The following is a 14,589-nucleotide window of genomic DNA, read 5'->3' as shown; positions in this document are numbered from 1 at the left end:
TCTGGCTCCACCTGTGGAGACTTGGGAGCATTGCCAACTCCCTACAACTTGGTTTCTTCGACTGTAAAGTGGGAAATAATAATACTGCCTGCTTCATAGGGTTGCTGGAAGTAGGCTGAACATAAAAAGCACAGAATTACTTTCTAGTATTGGCAAAGCAGCAACGACACAGTCCCGGCCCCTCTGAGACCGCCTCCCACCATCGCCTCTTCGGGGGAGCGAGGAGGATGGACGCACCCTGCTCTGGTCTCTAGGAACGGGCTCCAGCCACAGACCACGGAGGAAGCCGCCATGGCCCCGTCACACTCTGTGCACAGATGGTCACCACTGGCAAACCCAGGGCCGTGTGCTCCTCAGGGGCACGTTCCAGCTGCCGGTGCCTGACCAGACCTCCTGGCACCGGGGCCCCACCGGATGATGTGCTGGCTGATGGGAGGGTTTCCTAGACAGGAGAAGATCATTATTTTGTCCCCCAAGGGGACTGTTAGGGAAGAGTATGTCGCCAGCAGCTTCTTCTAAGCAGAGGCGCTGTGAGAGCTGTCAGGCCGATTAGACACAGGAACTGGGGAATCTGAGCAGCAGCAGTGGGAGCCCCGAGGAGCCAGGAGCTGGGGGTCGAATCCCAGACCCTCCCCCCACTGCTCTCCCCGAGGAACAGAGAGCCTCAGTTTTTCCACCTATAAAATGAAAGTTTTGGAGGACAGCACTCTGTAAGGCCCTTTTTTTGCTCAGCTATTCTAACAGTCTATGGTCTTGAACAGGCAAGCGACAACCCTTTACTGAGCACCTACTATGTGCCAGGCACAGTGCAAAATGTGAAGAGTGTGGGCTCGGAAACCAGGCTGCCTAGTGCAATTCTTGGCTCTCTTGCTTCCCAGCTGTGTAAACTCAGACAAGTCTCTTAAACTGTCTGTGCCTCGGTTTCCTCATCTTAAAAACAGCGATAATGCCTGGCCGGTGTGGCTCAGTGGTTGAGCGTTGATCCATGCAACAAGAGGTCACCGGTTTGATTCCCGGTCGGGGCACATGCCCGGGTTGTGGGCCCAATCCCCAGTGGGGGGCATGCAGGAGGCGGCCAATCAACATTCTCTCTCATCAATGTTTCTCTCTCTCTAAAATCAATACAGAAAAAACATTTTAAAAACAGGGATAATAATGGCTCTACCTCTTATGGCTGTTAAGAGGATTAAATGTGTTGGTATAACAGGCCTGGAACTGCATAGCACAGTAGTTTCCCAATACCCGGTAGCTGCTATTCGGTACATTGTTCCACGTGATTCTTATGCCATCTCAGCTCACTTGCTGGTTCCCCAAATGTAAGCTGCACTCTTGCGGTGGGTCAGGCTCTGCACTGGGACATGGGGCCTCAGCATGAAGAAAATGCCAGCCTGCTGGCAGGGAGGAAGCGGCTGCCCACAGACCATGGTTCTTCATAAGCTTTGTTAGTGAAATCTAACTCCCCCTGTGGCTACAGGCCACCCTGAGTCCAAATCCCATCCCCACCTTTTCCTAGCTGTGTTGACTTAGGAAGTTGCTTTCTCTGTGTCTCAGTCTTGTCCTCTGTAAAAAAGTGGTAATCTTTTATTTTATTTATTTTATTTTGTTTAATTGATATTTTAGAGAGAGAGGAGGGACAGAGAGATAGAAACATCGATCGGCTGCCTCCTGCACAGCCCCCACTGGGGATCGAGCCCGAAACCAGGGCATGTGCCCTGACCAGGAATTGAACGGGACCTCTCAGTCCATGGGACAGTGCTCAGTCCACTGAGCCACACCAGCTGGGCTAGAGTGATAATCTTTTAAAAAGTGGACCTGGACTTCCAGTCAAGATGTTGGCGTAGGTAAACGCGGTACTCGCCTCCTCCCACAACCACATCAACATTATAACTAGCCCTGGCCAGTTTTGCTCAGCGGTTAGAGCATCAGCCTGTGGACCAATGAGTCGCAGGTTCGATTCAGGTCAAGGACACATACCTCGGTTGCGGTTCGTCCCCGGCCCTAGTCTGGTCATGCCGGAGGCAACCAGTCGATGTGGCTCTATCACGTCGATGTTTCTCTCTGTCTCTCTCTCTCTTTCTCCCTCCCTCCCACTCTATCTGATAAATAGAAAAGTATCCTCAGGTGAGGTAAAAAAAAAAAAAATTACAACTAAACTACAGAACCATCATTCAGAACCGCCTGACATGGAGCTGAATGGAAGTCCTACAACTATGAGATTAAAGAAGCAGCCACATGGAGACTGGTAGGAGGGCGGAGGCGGATGGACTGGTCCAACACCCACAGGTGGCGGATAAAAATCAGGAGGACACCTCAGCTGGGAAGGTCCTCCCTGAGGAGTGAGGAGTCCCTGTCCCACACCAGGCCCCCAGCTCCGGGTTCCAGTGCCAGGAAGAGAATCCCCATCACTTCTGGCTGTAAAACCAGTGGAAACTGAGGCTGAGGGAGGCTGAGGCTTCAGGAGCCCCAGGCAGCTCTTCTTAAAGGGCCCGCGCATGGACTTACTCGGACTTGCTCTCTCTGAGCTCAGAGGGGAGGCAGCTTGGAAGGCACCAGAGACATACAGGGAAGAACTGAGTCATCTGGCTTCCAGATGAGGGCTGGAGAGGCAACTTTCTCTGAGACAGACATGCTGGTGAAGGCCTTTGTTCCTTTGGTGAGCCCTTCCCTGGGATGGCAGATGGCCGCCACATCTGGGACTCCAGCAACCTGGCTCACACTGGTAGCCCCGCCCTGGTGATTCCCTGAGGCCCTGCCCCGCCCAACTTTCAGGCCCACCCAAGCTGTTTCCAAAGGCTGTACCAAAAGGTTGGCCTGTCTTGGATCTTGCTTCATAGTTTCCTAAAATCTCTCAAACAAGCAGCATCTGGTCTCAGCGAGCCCCATACCTCTTGTTAAGTGGCCCCAGGCCTGGCACTAGGAGCAGCCAGCCTTGGTTCACAGTTGGCTTTTCCTGGGCACCTCCAAGCCCAGCACAAGAAGCAGCCATTGGCAGATCACTTTGTAGCTTATGCTGGGTGGCCCTGGATAGAACACAGGCAGTGGCTGACCTTGCCCCAGAGCCAGCACACCCAGTGAACAACTTCAGACCACATCAAAACACCACCACCCAACCCCCTCCACAAGTGACACACTCAATGAGTGGACTAAGTGGGTAATGGAACCCTGCTAAAGTAAGTCTTGCTCTGTGTGGTGGGCCCTACACAGCTGATCCCCCAAGGTAGTCAGAGGCCAGTGGTCAGTGGGCATAGCCAGTCCTTGCAGCTGATCAGCCTGAGTAAATCCCTCCCATTGATGTACCAACAGCAATCAAGACTCAGTTACAACAGAAGGGTGTATAGTCCACACTAGGGGTGCACCTAGAGGGACCAGCTGGAGTGATCAGGGAGGCTGTGCCACTAGATCCTATAGGACACCTACAACAATAGGCCACCCTAGGAAGCCTAGGAGACATAGAACTCTACCTAATACGTAGAAACATTCACAGGGAAGCAGCCAAAATGAGGAGACAAAGAAACATATCCAAAATGAAAGAAAAGAACTGAATAAAATGGAGATAAGCAATTAATCAGATGCAGAGTTCAAAACACTGGTTATAAGGATGCTCAAGGAACTTAGTGAGACCTTCAAGGAACTTAAGGAGAACTCCAAGGAACTTAAGGAGAACTCCAAGGAACTTAGTGAGAACATCAACAACATAAAAAAGGACCAGTCAGAAATGAAGGATGCACTAACTAAAATAAAAAATAATTTACAGGGAATCAATAGTAGAGTAGGTGAAGCCAAGAAGTAAACCATCGATTTGGAATATAAGGAAGCAAAAAACACCCGATAGAACAGCAAAAGGAAAAAAGAATCCAAAAAATGTCCCAGTGTAAGAAGACTCTGGGAAAACTTTAAGCATACCATCATTTGCATCATGGGGGTGCCAGAAGGAGAAGAAAGAGAGCGAGAAATTGAAAACCTATTTGAAAAAATAATGACAGAAAACTTCCCTAACTTGATAAAGGAAACAGACATACAAGTCTAGGAAGCACAAAGAGTCCTAAACAAGATGAATCCAAAGAGGGCCATACCAAGACACATCATCATCAAAATGCCAAAGGTTAAAGACAAAGAAAGAATATTAAAAGCAGCAAGAGAAAAGCCGTTCATTACTTACAAAGAAGCTCCCATAAGATAGTCAGCTGATTTCTCAAAAGATACTTTGCAGGCCAGAAAACAGTGCCAAGAGATATTCAAGGTGAGGAAAAGCAATGACCTACAACCAAGATTGCTCTATCCTGCTAAGTTATCATTTAGAATTGATGGACATATAAAGAGTTTCCCAGACAAGAAAAAGCTAAAGGAGTTCATCACCACCAAACCAGTATTATATAAAATGTTGACGGGTCTTCTTGAAGAAGAAGGACAAAAATATGAACAATAAAATGGCAATTAATACATATCTATCAACAATTGAATCTACAAACAAGATGAGCAAGCAGAACAGAAACAAACTCACAGATACAGAGAACTTTTTGTTGCTTGCCAGATGGACAGGGGCTGGGGGGATGGGTAAAAAAGACGAAGGAATTAAGAAGTACAGATTGGTTGTTAGACTGATGAACCTCAAAGGGAAGGGGGTAGGAGGGTGGGATGAGATAAACCAAAGAACTTCTATGCATATATGGAGAACCAATGGACACAGATCATAGTGTGGGGAAGGCAGGAGAGGGGCGGGATTGGGGATGAGGGGGTCAATGGGGATAAGAAGGGGGGCATCTGTAATACATTCAACAGTAAAAATATGTTAAAAAAAAAAGCAGACCTGTTGTGACGGTTGATTGAGATGGTGACGCAGACTTGGCCTGGTGCCTGACAGCACGTGCTCCATGAGCAGACGGCAGCTCACTCGCCTGCCCCACCTTTAACCTGTGCCTACATCTGAGCCTCTCTTTGAACTTCTTGTTTTTTCTGGCAAGACTTCCATTTGGAGCTTCCCAAAGTTTTCCTACTGGCAGAGGGAGTTAGGGGACATTACAAGAAGCTGACTTTAATGAGCTAAAATGTCTTTATTTATTATTATTATTTGTTGTTGTTAATCCTCACCCAAGCATATTTTTTTCATTGATTTTTTTGTAGAGATAGTTGAAGGTGGGGGGAGAGAGAGAGAAACATCCAAGTGAGAGAGACACATTGACTGGTTGCATCCCGCGTGTGCCGGGACCAGGGCCAGGGAGCGGACCTGTGAGCCTTTAGTCCATGGCTCGATGCTCTAACCACTGAGCAACTGGCCAGGGCAAGCTGTAATGTCTTCAAAGTCTGTCTCCCATTGACACTTAAAATTCATGTGAATTCTGCTCTCGCCTCCTTATTATATTCATGTTCATTTTAATATAAAAGAATGTGCCTGCCCTACTAATCTTCAAGCCGTGACACTGTGAGGACAGAAGCCACTTTTCATCCTTGGTTGGCCGTGTCAGCCCCGTACTGAGGACAGCTCAGGGTTAGAACTCACTGCCTACTGCTGGGTGCCTTGCAGGGTAATGCCAGGCGGAGACGCAGAAGCAGACCCTGGCCCTGACCTCAAGGGGCAAGTCCTAGCTGGAGCGTCGCCAGAGACAATATCCAAACACGAATTCCCTTGGTGCATGCGCCCCAGCCAGTCAGAGTGCTAGAACTGGCGCAGAGTCCAGTGGCCCCTGCGATGCCAACCTTTAATCTGTTGGTTGCTGGACATGGGGGTATCTTGGGGATCCCCAGGAAGAGTGTGGGGTGCTCGTGAAACGGAGGGAAGAGTCAGGAGGCCACTGGCAAAGATTATTTGCCAGCGCATGCGGAGAACTGTAATGAGGGCCAGCCTCCACTTAGCACCACCCTGCAGGAGGCCAAAATGTGGAGGCAAGGTGATGTGCCAACCCACTGAGTCATTGCTGGTGCCAGGCCACATGAGGTCCTTGGGGACAAAAGGCACATTCCGCCCTTGGAGCAATGATGTGAGAAAAGTGGTCAGGCCTGAGCACAGCCACTGGCCCTGGGTTCTATTGTTTCTTCTTACCCCCCGGGCCGCTTCCTCTCCCACCGCCTCTGCAGCCACTCCTGGGCTGCTCTGTCGGCACTTGGGGACGCTAAGTAGGCGGACTCTGCCGACTGGGAACAACAGCTGCGTGTTCCCCAATTCCCCAACAACAGCTACCCTAGAGCATTATCTTATCCTGTGCAGACAGGGAGACTTAGGAGCTACTGGACCTTCCCAGTGGGCCATGCGTTCCCCCAAACTGTAGCGCCGGCTCCAGTGTGCCCACTGGACAGCCACACTGGACTCCCGACAAGCACCTCCAACTCAACGTGTCTAAATCTCTTCCCTAAACCTGTTCCCTCTGCTGCCTCTTCGTTTAGCTCCCGATCCAAGCTAGAGCCCCAGCAAGTCTCTCTCTCACACTCCACACAATTTTCAGGATCCAGCTGGACTGTCACCTTGTCTTCAAAGGGAAGAGGCTCAGTCACCTCTCTCTGTTGGCTCCCAAACCACTTTGTCCCTGTCTCTGGGAGAGCCGCCCCTGTCTTTTGCTCTAATTGCATTTACACGTCCGTTTCTCCCACGGATGGTGAGGAACTCACCGGCAGGGCCCTGTATCTCCTTCATTTTACTATCCTAACGACTTCCTGCCGAAGATCACGGGTTGATGGAGAGAATTGCTTCCACGGGGAAAGACAGGTGCTCTGATTTCTGCACTTGCCGTAGGAGTCAGGTGTCTTCCTCGCTGAAGGCATGCGACCTGGGACCGACCCTCCGCTTCCCAGGAGACGCTGGGCGGGCAGGATTTCCCAGCCACAAAGCCTTTCCTCCCGCCCGTTACCTCCACATTTGTTATAAATGTTTCAAGACTGCAAGTTACCTCTGAGGTTTATAAAAGATGCGTTTTTCTTTCCCTTCTCTTAGGGCTAAGCAACATCATTGGCATCATAGTTTATATATCAGCCAACGCCGGGGACCCCGGGCAGCGCGACTCCAAGAAGAGCTACTCGTACGGCTGGTCCTTCTACTTCGGAGCGTTCTCGTTCATCATCGCGGAGATCGTGGGGGTTGTTGCCGTGCACATCTACATCGAGAAGCATCAGCAGTTACGCGCCAAATCCCACTCGGAGCTCCTGAGGAAATCAACTTTTGCCCGCCTGCCACCCTACAGGCACAGGTTCCGGCGGCGCTCGAGTTCCCGCTCCACGGAGCCCAGGTCCCGAGACCTGTCCCCCACTGGCAAAGGCTTCCACACCATCCCCTCCACCGACATCTCAATGTTCACCCTCTCCCGGGACCCCTCGAAGATCACCATGGGGACCCTCCTCAACTCCGACCGGGACCACGCTTTTCTACAGTTCCACAATTCCACGCCCAAAGACTTCAAGGAGGCGCTGCACAACGACCTGGCCAACAGGCGCACCACGCCCGTCTGAACTGCCCGCCCGCCCGGCACTGCCCGGGCGCAGAGCTGTCTCTGAGGTTGCATGGCATGGTCCTCGTGATGGTATTATTTTTTACAAAGAATGAAACCAAATGGATCAGCCCTGTCCCACACTCTGTCCCTCAGCCTCCAGGTCCTAACCCTCTGTTCCTCCCCACTCTTCAAGCCGATCCACCGACGCCCTTCCTCTCTGTGTGTCTGTGCCAGATGTTCCCCTTCTTCCTTCTTTACTGGAAGGAACTCCACATTTTTCCCTCCTTGGAAGAGGATCTCACTCAAAGTCACAGGTAGTGGCTTGGGGGGATGGATCCCCAAATATCCAGATGTGTGCACAGTTGTTCCTATTGTCCACTCACACAAATCCTCAGGACACCAACCGCCCAGGTGGCCCTGGGGGAGGCATTCACTTTTCCGTGTTAGAAAAACATGACCAGAAATCAAAGCTGTCAGAGCCCCGAAGCAGCTAATGTTACACGCACTCCTGTGATTAAAGGTTTTGCCCATAACCAACTGAGCCACAGTGTTTTGTTGCTTCTGGGTGCCTCCTGCACAAACTCACTCCCCACGGCTGAACTGGAAGCCGAGTCTGCTCATCCACACTCTGGCCCACTGGAGGGATCCCCCTTCACCTCTTGAGACCAGCAAGGTGCTCCCGCCAATGTCAGAGTCGTTGGGCTAGCTGGGGGCCAGCGTTTGTTCAAAACCCTGGCTCTCGCACCCAGTAGCACTGGGATCCACCTAAGCTTCAAGCCTCAGTCTCCTCATCTTTAAAATGGAACATGGGCCCTGGCCAGTTGGATCAGCGTTTAGAGCGTCAGCCTGTGGACCAAAGAGTTGAGGGTTCAATTCTGGTCAAGGGCAAGTACCTCTGTTGCAGTTCAGTCCCCAGCCCTGGTCGGGGTCATGTGGGAGCCATCCGATCGATGTGTCTCTCTCACATCGATGTTTCTCTCTCTTTCTTTCACCCCTCACCCTCCTCCCCTCATTCTATCTGAAGATAAATGGAAAATATCCTTGGGTGAGGATTATAAAAAAAAAAAAAAAAAAGGAACATGGTATAGTCCTGGCTGGGTGGCTCAGCTGGTTGGAGCGTTTCCCATGCACCGAAAGGTCACCAGTTTGGCTCCTGGCCGGGCACATGCCCAGACTTCAGGTTTGCTCCCCGTCAGGGTGCACGCAGAAGGCAACTGCCTGGTGTTTCTCTCATCGATGTTTCTCTCCTCCTCTCTCTCTCCCTCTCCCCGTCTCTCTCTAAAATCAATACAATTTTTTTTAAATTTTAACTAAAGTTAAATGGAACATGGTATAGTGCTCTCCTCCATAGGGTTTTAAGGCTTAAATAAAACACCATAGGTAGAACGATTAGCACATTGTTGATTGTACAAATTCACACACTTATCAGTTTGGGGTGGATTCTAGAGAGAATGACGTCGCGTTAGTCTGTCCCGGCTGCCATCACGAAGTCCCACAGACCACGTGGCGTCAACAACAGACATTACTTCTCACAGTCCTGGAGGCGGGACATCGAGATCAGGGTGCTGGCCTGCTGGGTTTTGACGAGGGCCCTTTCCTGGCTTGCAGTCACCCCTTCTCTCTTTGTCCTCAGACGGCTGGGGCGGGGGAGCTCGCACCCTTTCTTCTCTTCCTCTTTTCAAAGCCACCCATCCCATCACAGGGTGGCACCTCGTGACCTCATGGAGCCTGAATTACCTCCCAAAGACCCCATCTCCAACACATCACCTTGGGGGGTAAGGATTCGACATATGAATTGGGGGGCAGTGAGGCAAATTCAGTCCGTAGCAAGCAGTAGTGCAGGAAGGCGAAGCCAAGGAGCTAATTCCACACTGCGGGGCGAGGTGTGCTTTGCACACTCAGAGGCTGTTGGGGCAGAAAGTAGAAGGATTTTTGAATGTTTTGAATATATGATGTCACCTTCACCAACGCTGACTTCCTGGACTTTGGGTGCCCCTTCTCCCGTCCCAGCACCTCACACTTCAAAGAGCTCCGCTTGGGGCTCCGGCCACTGAGGTCACAGAGCCCACGCTGTGCTCTAGCCCTGTCCACTCATCACGTCTTCTCCTCCTGGCAAGGAGGAGGCTGAGGCGAGGGGGGTGGCACGCCCTGCCCCCACCCCTCCACCCTGTGGGATGAAAGGCCTGGGAACTAGTCACTTGTCCACACTCAATGGCGAACCTAAGTGTTGAGCACAGGCTAGCAACGACTCATCTTACCACGCCAGAGCCGTTGCTTCCGCACTGTACCCACACGTGTCCGATCACCTCATGGGACCCTGCAGCAACCCACACACAGGCACTTGTTCGCGTTTGGGCAGATGAGGAAAGAGAGGCTCCAGGAGAGTGTGTCTTAGGAGCGGGGACAGCATTTCTAAGCCTCTGCTTTCTAACGTGACTGATCCCTCCAAACCTGTTGTCGGAGTGAACCCCTGTGAACTTGCATGTCCACGTGCCACATCGACAGTCACTTACTAACGCTACTCTGTCGACTGACCCAGTTTCCACGTCAATAAATATATCTTGAAATGCAACTTTATAGGACTACTATCAAAAGGTAACTGGAGCTTGGCCAGTGTGGCTCAGTGGACTGAGCGTCGTCCCATGGACTGAGCCTTGTCCCATGGACTGAGAGGTCCCGGTTGGATTCCCAGTCCGGGCACATGCCTGGGTTGCAGGTTTGATCCCCAGTGGGGGGCGTGCAGGAGGCTGCCGATCGATGTTTCTCCCTCACATCAATGTTTTTATCTCTCTTTCCCTAGAAAATCAATTAAAAACATATTTTCAAAAAAGTAACTGGAATGACTTGCCATAAGCAATGGTAACTGGAAAAATAAATTCCATAAAAACATCAAAATCATGCCGTGTTCTGGCTGCAGCCTGTTCTGAACTGAGGGCCAGCCCCCTGCACTTTGTGAAAAGGATAAAACCCAAATGTGAGAAGACGTTAAAGGTGCGCTCACACCAGAGAAGACACATCTCTGGCTTACTCAGAAGGATCGAGGCGACCTGCAAAGGGGTCACGCTCTCTCTGCGGGGTCTGCCGCTCTGTAAGAGCCGGCCGGTGCCCGCCAGCGGTCTCATCCCATGCCTTGGGGAGAGTGGTTGCGGCTATGAGGAGGGAAGATCTGAGAGGTGGATTGAGTAGCTGATGAACACTGTGAGGTGGGAAAGGCAGCGACTTGCAGCCTTGGGAACTAGAAGTTTGTCAAAAACAGGACATCTAGGGAGTTGGTCAGCAGGGGCTGAACTAGCTGGATGCCTGCTCTGGAGACCAAGGTACAAAGCCCACCCGCAAAGGCCAGAGAGCTGGAGGAGAGAAGTAGACCCCTGAGCAATGGAAGGACCCTCGCACACGCACCTGCTCGCTCTGGTCTTTGCAAGGCTTTGGCACGTGGGCCTCAGCGGGACTCAGCTGGGGGCATCAGATAAATGTTAATGCTGTACCACCACTCTGGTCCACAGCCAGGGTCCCGGGCATTCCTGGTCCTCCAAACACTGTGAAGACTAGTCACACTCACTAGGTCCCCATGAGTGTGCCAACTAATGTGCCATGAGCTCTTCTTTCATCTCATTTCATTCTAACCTTTGAGGCAGGGACCACTGCTGAACCCATGGCTAGATGTCACGCAGCTCCTTCCCCAGCCCACTCGCTCCTGGACCAGCAGCATCCTGCTGCCAACCTCCAGACCAGAACCCTCGTTTCCCTTGTATGCTTCTTCGTTCCGCTGCCCCAGAGCTGACTTTTGCCGAGTTGTGTCTCTACCTTTTGGGAGGGGAAAGGCAGCTTGACATAGCATTCAAGCCCGCAAACTGCAGCTGTGTCTGCCCAGAATTCAGTTCCAGCTCTGCATTTATCAGCCACAAGAACTTTAACAACATAATTTCCCTGTGCCTCAACTTCCCCATCTGTAAAATGGACACGAAAACAGTACTTACCACAATAGTTTAATAACATTCTCAGATTTACATTTTTCCTGCTTGGGCCCTTTTCTACCTGGACGATCTTATTTTCCAAATTGTGTCCACACACACCCTGCTCCAATCAGGCCGGCGTCCACACGGTACCCTTAGCTATACCATACTTATTCCCAACTCCCTGACTTTGTGGCTGAATGTTATTTCTGCCTGAAATGTTTTTCCTTGCTCTCTTTAAATTCTGTCCATTCTTCAAGGGCAAGATCAAGCCTTGTCCCTTCCATGAAGTCTTCAGTGACTCCTAGGCCATAATTTCTTGCTCATTGACCTTCATTCATTTATCGTTCATTCATTTATCCACTTGCCTGAGAGTTCTACAGAGGCAGTGGTCATATGTGCTGAGCTTATGGCTATTTCTGGCACATAGTAGGCACGGGATAATAAGTACTAGCTGGGTGGGTGAATGACTGAATCAGGGGAATGACATTACCATGAGGACCGAGCTCTGCCCTAGCTACACATCAGCATCAGTTGGAGGAAACTTTAAAAATATAAATGTCCTTGTCCCGACCGGTTTGGCTCAGCGGTCGGAGTGTCGGCCTGTGGACTAGAGAGCCCCAGGTTCGGTTCCCACTAGGGGCACGTACCAAAAAAAAAAAAAAATACAAATGTCCAGCGCTGGCCAGTGTGGCTCAGTTGGTTGCGCATCATCCTGTGCACCGAAAGGTTGCCGGTTCAATGCCTGGGTTGTGGGCTCAATTGCTAGTAGAGGGCATACAGGAGGCAGGTAATCAATATTTTGCTATCACATCAATGTTTCTCTCTCTGTCTCTGTCTCTCCTTCTCCCTTCCACTCTCTCTAACATCAATAAAAATTATGTGTGTGTGTGTGTGTATCTCCAGACCCTGCCACAGAGATTCTTTTTTTCCTTTATTGATTTTAGAAAAAGAGGAAGAGATAGATAGATAGATAGAGAGATAGAAATATCAATGAGAGAGAACATCTATTGGCTGCCTCCTGCATGCCCACACTGGGAGTTGGGCCCACAATCCGGGCATTTGTCCTGACTGGGAATCGAACCAGTGACCTCTTGGTGCATCGGTCGATGCTCAACCACTGAGCCACACTGGCTGAATTTCTTTATTATTGTAAGTTCTCAATTTTTATAAACAGTCTATGGATCAAGAGAAGTAAGAATGTGAATGGACTTTGGTCTTTAAACTATCTTTTGGTGACTTCTGAAGCTCAGGCTCATTTCAGACGAATTAAATAAGAATCTTGCCCAGCCAGTGTGGCTCAGTGGTTGAGCATCCACCCATGAACCAAGAGGTCACTGGTTCGATTTCTGGTCAGGACATATGCCCAGGTTGTGGGCCCCATCCCCAGTGGGGGGCATGCAGGAGGTGGCCAATCAATGTTCTCTCTCATCAATGTTTCTATCTCTCTCTCTCTCCCTCTCACTCTAAAATCAATAAAGGAAAATAAATAAATAAATAAATAAATAAATAAATAAATAAATAAATAAAACAATAATAAAGCAAATGGGGCAAAATGTTAGCAACTAGTGAATTCGGGTAAAGGGTATAGGAGCTCTTTATTCCATTCTTGCACATTTTTCTATAGGCTTGATATATCAAAATAAAAAGTTACTATAAAAAAAACTTACACATAAGAGCCAGGATTTTTGGCTTCCTTGGAAATCATAAAATCTTGGGGAACTGGGTCTCTGTTCCTGCAGAAAATAAACTGGCTTGAGTAACAGCACCCAGACCTGTGACCAAGGGCCTCCCAGAAGGGCATTGTCAGCTGGAGCTCAGGCGAGTCTCAGAATCGAGCTCGGAAATCCTTCACTGAAGTGATTTCCATTCTTATTCATTTGCTTCTCTCCCGTTCCATCCTCTTCCATCCTCTAAGTATAGCTCAGGTTATTTTTTGCCAAATGCAGCACCTTGCATTTGCCCACACTGAACCTCATCCTTGGCAACTCCCCTGCCCACTCACACAGCCTGGTGAGATCTCCCTGCGGCTCGTCACCAGCGGCTTGGCATTTCACTCCCTGGCACAAGCTAAGTGTCATCACGAATATGGAGCTCCCCCCACATACTCCTCCAGATCAGTCAGGCAAATGTCAGACATAAGACCGGTCCCAGCGCTGACACCCCACTGTTTTCAATTAATTAATTAACTAACCAACCCATAACAACCCAACCAAGTCTCCAGGTGCTAGCAAAGGAAGCCAACTGTGGCTAACTACAGCAGCAGAGGAATTTTGTAAGAGTCAACAGGGGTACTGCTGACATTTGGGTCTGGATAACTCTTGTGGGGTGTGGGGAGGTCCTGTGCAGGTTTCGCGGCAGCCCTGGCCTCTGCCCACCAGGTGCCAGTAGCACAATTCCCCTCTCCTCTCACCCAAGTTGTGACAACCGAAAATGTCTCCAGACGTTGCCAAATGTCTTGGGTGGGAGAGTCAACCTCCCCCATTAAGAACCAGTATAAGGACAGAAGAGCTGTGGAACTGAGCCTTAGAAAAGATGGCAGTCAAAGTCGTTATAAGGTTTTAGACAGCAAGGACTGATGAATGGTTCTGGACAGCAAGGACTCTAGACAGCAAGGACTCAGACGGCTCTAGACAGCAAGGACAAATAGATGGCTCGACCTCTCTATGCCTCACTGTCCTCATCTATAAAATGGGATAATCAGGATAAATTGGGTTATACCGTGGAAACAAAGAACTCTCAAGTATCAGCAGCTTAAAACACACGCTTTACGTCCAATGTGGTCCGCTGGGGCTCTGCTGCCATCGCCCACCCAGGTGACCCAGGCCGGAAGAGGGTTCACCATCTGGATGTTGCTGGTCAAAAAGACAAGGAGAAAAGGAAGAAAGGTTCTAGAAGGATAAATGGACTCTTAAACGTTTCTACCTGGAGGTGATCCACGTCACCCCTGCTCATCATTCATTGATAAAAGCCAGTCACATGGCTATGGTGGATTTGAAGGGAATAGCACAGTATAAACCTGCCACGTGCCTGGAGAAAGGAGGAGAGGAAATACTGATTGATTAACAGCTCTGAAATTGGACAATAATAATACCGACTTTATGCACTTATTGGGAAGGGGAAACAAATTAATACACACAGAGTTCTTAGAACAGTGCCTGGCATCTATTCATTGCTCAGTAAATAGCAGCTTATTATTTATTTATATTGAATATTTATGA

At 49.9% G+C, this 14,589-nt stretch overlaps 1 protein-coding gene across 1 annotated transcript in view; it reads left to right on the top strand.

Moving 5' to 3' along the window:
* Window positions 1–7,943, top strand: part of CACNG3 (calcium voltage-gated channel auxiliary subunit gamma 3) — an 83,328-nt gene extending 75,385 nt beyond the window's left edge. The window contains exon 4 of the mRNA XM_036280106.1: window positions 6,923–7,943. Within this exon, the coding sequence (XP_036135999.1) occupies window positions 6,923–7,434 (512 nt within the window). The 3' untranslated portion in view covers window positions 7,435–7,943. The remainder of the gene's footprint in view (window positions 1–6,922) is intronic.
* The last annotated feature ends 6,646 nt before the right edge of the window (window positions 7,944–14,589 follow it).

Source organism: Molossus molossus, unplaced genomic scaffold, assembly GCF_014108415.1.
Source record: "Molossus molossus isolate mMolMol1 unplaced genomic scaffold, mMolMol1.p scaffold_m16_p_3, whole genome shotgun sequence".
NCBI classification, from domain to species: domain Eukaryota; kingdom Metazoa; phylum Chordata; class Mammalia; order Chiroptera; family Molossidae; genus Molossus; species Molossus molossus.
This window is presented reverse-complemented; position numbering and strand designations above follow the sequence as displayed.